The sequence below is a fragment of the Anoplopoma fimbria genome, chromosome 14 (assembly GCF_027596085.1).
Source record: "Anoplopoma fimbria isolate UVic2021 breed Golden Eagle Sablefish chromosome 14, Afim_UVic_2022, whole genome shotgun sequence".
Classification (NCBI taxonomy): Eukaryota; Metazoa; Chordata; class Actinopteri; order Perciformes; family Anoplopomatidae; genus Anoplopoma; species Anoplopoma fimbria.
The window spans coordinates 644,024-654,767 of NC_072462.1; the positions used below are offsets into that span (position 1 = coordinate 644,024).

The 10,744-nt window shown below is 35.8% G+C and overlaps 1 protein-coding gene across 1 annotated transcript; it reads left to right on the plus strand.

Moving 5' to 3' along the window:
• Positions 1-1,872: 1,872 nt before the first annotated feature.
• cfap53 (cilia and flagella associated protein 53) lies at positions 1,873-10,744 on the plus strand. The gene is made up of 7 exons (XM_054613007.1): positions 1,873-2,126; positions 4,095-4,268; positions 4,909-5,212; positions 6,633-6,851; positions 8,840-9,056; positions 9,580-9,682; positions 10,029-10,744. Exons 1-7 carry the CDS (start codon positions 1,873-1,875, stop codon positions 10,270-10,272), a joined length of 1,515 nt encoding a protein of 504 aa, XP_054468982.1. The 3' UTR covers positions 10,273-10,744.

Below are 10,744 nucleotides of genomic sequence, written 5' to 3' on the forward strand. Positions count from 1 at the left end.
ATCACATACGCTGTTACATGTGACCTTCAGCTGCCGGAGCGTCCTGATCAGAGACACCGTGCCCGGGTTATTGTTATATTGTTATATTATTATATTATTATATATACATTTATATTTACATCGCGACATCGAGAATGCCGAACGGACTCGCTGTGTTTTACCACAGCATCCCGTTTTAGATGAGGGTTCCGGTTCTAAACAGAGAAGAGCCTGCCATTGCCGATGGGCTTCCTTACAACATTTACAGAACATCTTCATGTTCTCGGCATCATAAAGTAGCCAACCGAATCCTTCAACCAGTCGGGGTTGAATTTGTAGACTTTATCGACTACAGTAACTTTCTCCACTCTAACCTTCTTCCTGGCGATTTCTTCATCTTCCTCTCTTCCTCTGTTTGTTTGTGTTTTCCCATCATTCTTTTTGAAAAACGCAGTTATGCTTTGCATATTTGTTTTAGCTTAGTAGTTAGCGGTGTTGAGATGTGCAATAATATCACATACAGCGACATATAAACAAAAAACCATGCACGAAGAATGCAGAGTGAATTACAGTGTGGTGAACAGTCAGAGTGACGTTGTACGTTGTACGCTCATATCAGCGCTGCAGAGCTCGAAATAAAAAACGCTGAAATATTCACTGAAGGATTATCTTATCTTATCTTATCTTCTCTTCTCTTCTCTTCTCTTCTCTTCTCTTCTCTTCTCTTCTCTTCTCTTATGGATGAATCTGAGCGACACTATACTCTATAAGAGGAAGCCTCTGTTTCTGTGACATCATGTTTCTGGCTCTTATGTAACGTCGTCGTGTTTGTGGTTTCCATGGTTATTGAACGCATCTCCCAGTGTGTGTGTTGTTCAAAACCAGCTCGTGTCCGTGAAGCCTTTAACACTGATCATCAGAGAGAACTGATCACCAGAGAGAACTGATCATCAGAGAGAACTGATCATCAGAGAGAACTGATCACCAGAGAGAACTGATCACCAGAGAGAACTGATCATCAGAGAGAACTGATCACCAGAGAGAACTGATCACCAGAGAGAACTGATCACCAGAGAGAACTGATCACCAGAGAGAACTGATCACCAGAGAGAACAAGATGCTGCTGAGTCAAAGGAGGAGCAGATGTCTGGTGAGACAGACACTCAATCAATAATCAATAACTTCATGTAAAGCTCCATCGCTCCTTTATTAGACAGTAGTTTAATCTGTGGAGATCTATAAACTGTAAAATAAACTGCTTTGGGAACCATCGCCATGGAAACACAAAAACAAAAAAAGTATTGTGTTTAAAACTGAAGTAGGATTAGAAATAAATAACATTAAAAAATATTATTCAGGGTTTTGAGAGTATAATTAAATAATATATCATCATAAATTAATGTTAATTTAGCTTAATCCGTTCTTTTTTATAATAGCCAAAACGAATTCATTTTCACAGTTTTCTGACTATATTTGGACCTATTTATTTATTTATCTAGACTTATTATTATTATTTATTGTATTATTATTATTTTATTGTTGTTTTATTTATTATTATTATTAGTAGTAGTAGTAGTAGTACCTCAGGATGAGTAACCTGATGATGAACATTGTTTTAGAAAGCGTATTAGAATTGTTTTTTTACGTTTTATTATATTTTATTATGTTTTATTATGTTTTGTCAACTTTGTTTATGTTTATGTTTCATTTGGCTTCAACACTAATTTCCTCTCGTGGCAAAATAAGGTTAAAGACAATGAAACTTGGTTTCAAACTGTATTTTTCTGTAATAGAAATCTTATTGAATAAATAATCCGTTAAATGAAAACATTTATGAAGAGTTTAACTCTCACACACAGTCAGCTGATCGGCTTCATTGATCTGTTTTATTTCATGTTTTATTTCTGTGTGAAACAGAGAGCAAAGTTCCCGTCCTCCAGGCCGGCGGACCAGCTGATCCTGGACAGACAGAAGCAGGACGCCGTCAGAGACCAGGTCCTGGACTTCACAAAGAACCAGCAGTCCTGGGACATCAAGACCTCGTGGCTGAAGAGTTCAGACCGACGTTTCCTGAGAGGAACCGTCCAGAGACGAGTCCAAACCGCTCTGAACCAACAGGAAGTCCACATGGACGAGAGGAGAGACAGGTTGACTGCTTCTGCTCTCTTTATGTCTCTTTATGTCTCATTATGTCTCTTTATGTTTCATTATGTCTCTTTATGTCTCTTTATGTCTCATTATGTCTCATTATGTCTCTTTATGTCTCATTATGTCTCATTATGTCTCATTATGTCTCTTTATGTTTCATTATGTCTCATTATGTCTCATGTTTCATTATGTCTCATTATGTCTCATTATGTCTCTTTATGTCTCATTATGTCTCTTTATGTCTCATTATGTCTCATTATGTCTCTTTATGTCTCTTTATGTCTCATTATGTCTCTTTATGTCTCTTTATGTCTCTTTATGTTTCATTATGTCTCATTATGTCTCATTATGTCTCTTTATGTCTCATTATGTCTCATTATGTCTCATTATGTCTCTTTATGTTTCATAATGTCTCATTATGTCTCTTTATGTCTCATCATGTCTCTTTATGTCTCTTTATGTCTCATTATGTCTCATTATGTCTCATGTCTATGTCTCTTTATGTCTCATTATGTCTCTTTATGTCTCATTATGTCTCTTTATGTCTCATTATGTCTCTTTATGTCTCATTATGTCTCATTATGTCTCTTTATGTCTCTTTATGTCTCATTATGTCTCATGTCTCTCTTATGTATTATGTCTCTTTATGTCTCTTTATGTCTCATTATGTCTCTTTATGTCTCTTTATGTCTCATTATGTCTCATTATGTCTCATTATGTCTCTTTATGTCTCTTTATGTCTCTTTATGTCTCATTATGTCTCATTATGTCTCATTATGTCTCTTTATGTCTCATTATGTCTCATTATGTCTCATTATGTCTCTTTATGTCTCATTATGTCTCTTTATGTCTCATTATGTCTCTTTATGTCTCATTATGTCTCATTATGTCTCTTTATGTCTCATTATGTCTCATTATGTCTCTCTTATGTCTCATTATGTCTCTTTATGTCTCATTATGTCTCTTTATGTCTCATTATGTCTCATTATGTCTCTTTATGTCTCATTATGTCTCTTTATGTCTCTTTATGTTTCATTATGTCTCTTTATGTCTCATGTCTCTTTATGTCTCATTATGTCTCTTTATGTCTCATTATGTCTCATTATGTCTCATTATGTCTCTTTATGTCTCTTTATGTCTCATTATGTCTCATTATGTCTCATTATGTCTCTTTATGTCTCATTATGTCTCATTATGTCTCTTTATGTCTCTTTATGTCTCATTATGTCTCTTTATGTCTCATTATGTCTCTTTATGTCTCATTATGTCTCTTTATGTCTCATTATGTCTCATTATGTCTCATATGTTTCATGTCTCTTTATGTCTCATTATGTCTCATTATGTCTCTTTATGTCTCATTATGTCTCATTATGTCTATTTTTATCAAGAACATCTACTCAAGTACTGGACACTTATGATACTTCTGGACTTTGATCTTACCTCTCTACCTGTCTTACCTTTCTACATCTGTGTCTCAACCTGTCTGTCTCCATACTATCTAGTCTCTCCACCTGTCTGTCCTCACCTGTCTCTCTCCACCCGTCTCTCTCCACCTGTCTGTCCTCACCTGTCTCTCTCCACCCGTCTCTCTCCACCTGTCTGTCCTCACCTGTCTCTCTCCACCTGTCTGTCCTCACCTGTCTCTCTCCACCCGTCTCTCTCCACCTGTCTGTCCTCACCTGTCTCTCTCCACCTGTCTGTCCTCACCTGTCTCTCTCCACCCGTCTCTCTCCACCTGTCTGTCCACACCTGTCTCTCTCCACCTGTCTGTCCTCACCTGTCTGTCCTCACCCGTCTCTCTCCACCTGTCTGTCCTCACCTGTCTCTCTCCACCCGTCTCTCTCCACCTGTCTGTCCTCACCTGTCTGTCCTCACCTGTCTGTCCTCACCTGTCTGTCCTCACCTGTCTCTCTCCACCTGTCTGTCCTCACCTGTCTGTCCTCACCTGTCTCTCTCCACCTGTCCAGGTTGCGTTCCCTGTTGGAGACGGAGGAGCAGCAGCTCCTGCAGGAGATGGAGGAGAAGACGGAGACGTCGGTGGAGAGACAGGCGAAGATGAGAGAACGAGCTAAGAGCCTGAGGGAGAAGAGAGAGAGAGACAGGCAGCAGCTGGTCTCAGAGAAGATGGAGCAGCTCTTCAGGTAAACTCACCTGGTGGAGCACTTCCTCCTCAACACTTTCACATTAAAAGCCTCACAGGCTGCCCATTAACATCCAGCTAGTATAGTAAGTACATTTAAAAAAAAAAAACATACTACATCTCAGAGTACATATTGTACTTTTAACAGGACTACATCTCAGAGTACATATTGTACTTTTAACAGGACTACATCTCAGAGTACATATTGTACTTTTAACAGGACTACATCTCAGAGTACATATTGTACTTTTAACAGGACTACATCTCAGAGTACATATTGTACTTTTAACAGGACTACATCTCAGAGTACATATTGTACTTTTAACAGGACTACATCTCAGAGTACATATTGTACATAACATCAGAGTACATATTGTACTTTTAACAGGACTACATCTCAGAGTACATATTGTACTTTTAACAGGACTACATCTCAGAGTATATATTGTACTTTTAACAGGACTACATCTCAGAGTACATATTGTACTTTTAACAGGACTACATATCAGAGTATATATTGAAGCTACAAACATGATGATCTCGTAGAATATGAGTCGTTGCTGTAGATGAAACTCAACAGGATATGAAGGAGTTACATGATGTACTGCAGTAAAGTATCCGGATACTTCCCGTCCCGTCAGAGAGCAGTGTGACGAGCTGAGGACGGTGGAGAGCCGACGGCGGGAGCAGCAGGTGTGTTTGGAGCGAGCGGCTCAGGTGAGCGGCCGGCAGCAGCAGCAGCAGCAGCAGCAGCAGGAGGAGAAGCTGTTCCAGGAGCTGTGGGAATCAGACCGCCGAGCCAAAGAGGAGAGGGAGGCCGAGCGGGAGGAGAGACGGCGGCAGAGGAACCGGCAGCAGCTGGAGGTCATCAGGGGTCAGATGGAGGAGGCGGAGCTTCAGAGACAGAAGTACCGAGAGCTGAGGGAGGAGGAGAAGGAGCTCATGGTCTGTTTATTATTTATTTATTTATTTATTTATTTATTTATTTATTTATTTATTTATTTATTTATTTATTTATTTATATATTTATTTATTTATTTATGTATTTATATATTAATATGTTTATATATTTAAGTATTTATATATTTATATATTTATATGCTATATTTTTATTTATATATTAGATCTTTATATATTTACATATTTATTTATATATTTGTATATTATATATTTATATATTTACTTATTTATTTAATTAATTTATTAATTAATTTATTAATTAATTTATTAATTTATTTATTAATTAATTAATTTATTCATTAATATGTTTATATATTTAAGTATTTATATATTTATTTATATATTTATTTATTTATTCATTTATTTATTCATTAATATGTTTATATATTTAAGTATTTATTTATATATTTATTTATATATTTATATACTTATATATTTATTTATATATTTATATGTTATATATTTATTTATATATTTATATGTTTATTTATTTATGTATTTATATATTAATATGTTTATATATTTAAGTATTTATATATTTATATGCTATATTTTTATTTATATATTAGATCTTTATATATTTATATATTTACATATTTATTTATATATTTGTATATTATATATTTATTTAATTAATTAATTTATTTATTCATTAATATGTTTATATATTTAAGTATTTATATATTTATTTATTTATATATTTATTTACATATTTATATGTTATATATTTATATGTTATATATTTATTTATTTATATATTTATATGTTTATTTATTTATTTATTTATTTACACGCTCACGCTGCTTCTTACCTGAGAAACCGTTGCCCTCATGATGTTCTCTGATAGAAACCTGTTCATGTGTTTTCATGGTTTCTATCAGAGTTCTCCCTTAAAGAACAGGAGGAGCTGTTTACACACATTAATGCACATGTAAACACATTCATTTCATGATCTTATAGTCATAAACTCAACTTTCTCAAACTGAATCGGTTGAATTCAGACAGCGAAATTGAAAAGTGAGGATTGACCAGATGTCTGTCCAATCAGGTGACAATCTGTCCGTCATGTGACCCAAAAAAAGACACATTCAGCCGAGCTGAAACCTCAGACGGTTTACATTTATGACTGAATCTGTTCATGTGGAGGTCTGAACTGGTTTCTGGTCTCTGGTGGTCTCAGCTGTGTGTTTCATGAGGAAAGTCTGAGGGTCTCTGGTGGTCTCAGCTGTGTGTTTCATGAGGAGGTCTGAACTGAACTGGTTTCTGGTCTCTGGTGGTCTGAACTGGTTTCTGGTCTCTGGTGGTCTTTCATGAGGAGGTCTGAACTGGTTTCTGGTCTCTGGTGGTCTCAGCTGTGTGTTTCATGAGGAGGTCTGAACTGGTTTCTGGTCTCTGGTGGTCTCAGCTGCAGCAGCAGGAGATGCAGCGGCTGCAGCAGCAGCGCAAGCAGCAGCGGACTCTTCAGGACCAGCGGACCCGGCGGCGGCAGCTGGATCAGGGTCTCCGTCTGAAGATGAGGCGTCTGTCCAGAGAGCAGCAGGACGAGCTGCAGCTGGACATGAACATCCTGCAGACGCTGCTGCAGCACGAAGTGGACGAGAAACAGGAAGCGGCTCAGAGGAAGGTAAAGAGAGGCGCACACGCTTTAGTCCGCCGAGGACTGGAGTAAAAGTAGTAACACCACAGTGTATTAATACTCTGTTATCAGTGAAAAGTACTTTACTTAAAGTGTCAGAAGTAAAAGTACTCATAATGTTGGATCGCCCTCACAGAGGAGGAAAAACTGACCTTTAATTCATATAAAATAATAATAAATAATGTTAAATAAATGTTACCACCTTTAAACTTATAGTACTATATGTATGTATGTATGTGGTACTACTGCATACTTTACAAATAAAGTCTGTAGTAACACAAAGTAGAAGCTTTAACATTAGAATTGGAACTAAGTAGAACCATATTTAATAAATATGATCATATGATCTTTTGTTTGTAAAATCTTATGAAGTAACTACAGAAGGACAAAATAGCATAAAATCAAAATACTTGACTAAAGTACTGCAAAGTACAGCAAAACTGCAGTTATGTAGAGTACTTGAGTTTATGTGTTTAGTTACATTCCACAATGATTTTCACTTTTATACACATTTATTTAAAAATATCTAAAGAAAAATGGGAATTATAATTCACAAATATATTCAAAAACAAAATGTATCTAAAGGATAGTTACTCAAGTACTGTGGCTTCTAGTTCTTTTTTGAGGTACTTTTACTTCTGGTACACTTTAACTCATTTATCGGACAGCTTTAGTTACTGATTACTTCTCATATTTTACCAAACAAACATGAAAATAAGATTCATTGTTTTAGATTTAATACAAAGTACTTGTTGACTTAACAGACGTAGTTGTGTTCAACCTCAACAAACTGGAAAAACTCCAGTAAAACCAGTAAAACTGCACCAACATGTCAGTACTGCAGTAAATGTAGTACATGTAGTTATCCATAGTGACCAGTAGAGGGCGTCAGAGTTCTGCTACACACCAGCGATCAGCTGATGGCTGCTGTTCCACCAGTATTGATCATAGACCAGCTGAGTATTGATCAGTATTTATTATAGATCAGCGAGAAAACTGAAATATGAAAATATATTATAATATAATATATTATAATGTATGTTTCTGAAACAGAGGAAGAAATAAAATGTTTATGAAACAACAGGTTGAGTCAGGATGAATATTACAGGATCAATAATATTTACTACTGTATAATAATAATATATAGTAATAATAATAACTGTGTATTGATAGTGAATAAAAGAAGAAAGGTTTTATGATTCAGATCAAACACACGTAATGTTTTAGCTTCATGAATAAATATAACTGCAGAGATGTTTTCTCTCATTTACAGAATTATATTAATTAATTATTATTATTAATATTACAGTGAAGCTGCAGCTCTGTTTACATCAGATCAGCTGACAAATAAATAAATAAACATTTAAATTAGAGAAAACACAAATGACCTCATCTGATCAACCAACCAGAGTTATGTTAATAATAATAAACATGTCATATATAACTCTTATATACATCCATCTTTTATCCTTCATCAATATGATCAGGAACTTCAGATCTATTATCATTATATTAGTGACTTATATTATATTATAATATATATTATATTATATTATATTATATTATATTATATTATATTATATTTATATTTAATTTAATTATATTATATTATATTATATAATGTTATTTTTTTTTTTTTTTTTTTATTATATATATTTTTTTATTATTTTATATTATATTATATTTTATTTTATTATATTTAATTTAATTATATTATATAATATTATCTTTTATTATTTTTTTTATTATATTTTTATTATATTTTTATTATTTATTTTATTATTTTATATTATATTATATTTTATATTATTGTTTTATATTATATATACAGTGATACAGTGATAAAGCAGACTCTGTTCCTTTCGAAGCAGCAACATAATTAAACCAAATTAATTAATTTTGCAGTGAAATCATTTTAAACAACTCCAAATATTAAAGAATGAATATATGAAGACGCTTCTCTCTCTGTTGTTCAGGTGGAGCTGTGTGAGGAGCAGAGGAGGTACCGGCAGTATCTGTCTGAGGAGCTGCAGACGCAGAGGAGGGAGGAGGAGGAGACGGAGCAGCTGATGGAGGAGATGCTGAAGGAGGTCTGGACCAAAAGGGAGCAGCAGAGCCGACTGCAGAGAGAGGCCAGGAACAGACTGATGGAGGAGGTGATGGAGGCCCGGAGGCTGCAGATCCAACACAAACGTGAGAGAACCAGAGTGGTGGAGCTCCTCTACTTCTGAATAGTATATATATAAATATATTATATTTACTATCTTCATGTTGAGACTCAAAGCAGCCGTGGATGTAACTACTAACAGGTACCCTGATGTCTCCATAGATCTCCATTAAAACACACAGTCTCACATATAAGTACTAACCACAGCACCAAATGTGGATTAATCCGCTGCTGAAAATAGTCCCCAACAAGTCACTAACTCCTCCGTTTTCTTTGGTAGAACCTCATGTGAGATGTTTAAGGAGAAGACTGATGAAACCTCATATCTGTGTTTACATTCATTTAGATTAACCTCTAGTAGATTAAATGACAGTTAAAATCATTAACAATCATCAGACTGACCCTTTTCTCTGTGTGTGTGTATGTGTGTGTGTGTGTGTGTGTGTGTGTGTGTGTGTGTGTGTGTGTGTGTGTGTGTGTGTGTGTGTGTGTGTGTGTGTGTGTGTGTGTGTGTGTGTGTGTGTGTGTGTGTGTGTGTGTGTGTTGCAGTGGACCTGAACTTACAGAAACAAATGGAGCTTTCCAAAGAAAGAGACGAGATGAACAGAGCAGCGGAGGAAACGAAGCTGATGGACGACGAGGAGAAAAGAAGGTCAACAAACATCAAGGAGACATTTACCTCCATGTTTATCTCCATCATGTCTCTGTGACATCACATGTTTATCTCCATCATGTCTCTGTGACATCACATGTTTATCTCCATCATGTCTCTGTGACATCACATGTTTATCTCCATCATCATCATGTTCCATACATCACATGTTTATCTCCATCATGTCTCTGTGACATCACATGTTTATCTCCATCATGTCTCTGTGACATCACATGTTTATCTCCATCATGTCTCTGTGACATCACATGTTTATCTCCATCATGTCTCTGTGACATCACATGTTTATCTCCTTCCTGACTGATCTGGTCTCTGTTGGTCCTCACAGACTGAAGCAGACCTCGGAGGCGTACCAGGCCGACCTGAAGGCTCAGATGAAGCAGCAGCAGCAGCTTCGGTTGGAGCAGAGAGCTCAGGCTGAGAAGGAGCACCAGCAGGGTCTGATCCTTCAGGATCTGTACGACCAGAGGAAGGAGGAGCTCCTGTCTCGGCCCACATCTCACACCACCGCCACCCATCCGTTCAGACGAGCTGAGGGATCCGCTTCTGCCTCCAGACTCCGCCTCACATAATCAACATGGAAGTAACACATCATTACTCTGATGTTCTTCAAAAAGCAGATCAGAAAAATAAATCAAGGTCTGTGAGCTTTGAATTCAATCCTTTCAAAACACTGACATGTAAATACATCTTTACATCAAATCAAAGAGGACATGACTCAATAAAACAACATTTAAATAACAGCTTCTAGTCGTCAACATTTACACTCAAACATCGTTGTTCCAGAATCACAGAAGGTCACATGTTTGACAGAAAGAATATAAAAAACAATAAAATAATACATTTTATATATATTCTAATTCACCAGGAAAAAGTGTTTTCATGATTTAAAAGTCTTCCATAGAAAGTAATCTGAATATTATCTCTCTGTTTTATTAGACGCATTAACATGTTGGCCTGATGGTGGTGTTAGATGAGAGGTTCATCCTCAGGAGAACATGAATGATATTAACATCCATAGAGCTGCTCTCAATGTAATCAAAG

Coding starts and splice junctions, on each gene's coding strand:
- cfap53 (XM_054613007.1), top strand. CDS start 1,873: ATGTTTTATTTCTGTGTGAAACAGAGAGCAAAGTTCCCGTCCTCCAGG. Junction 6,852..8,839: donor AGGAAGCGGCTCAGAGGAAG/GTAAAGAGAGGC, acceptor TCTGTTGTTCAG/GTGGAGCTGTGTGAGGAGCA. Junction 9,683..10,028: donor GACGACGAGGAGAAAAGAAG/GTCAACAAACAT, acceptor TGGTCCTCACAG/ACTGAAGCAGACCTCGGAGG.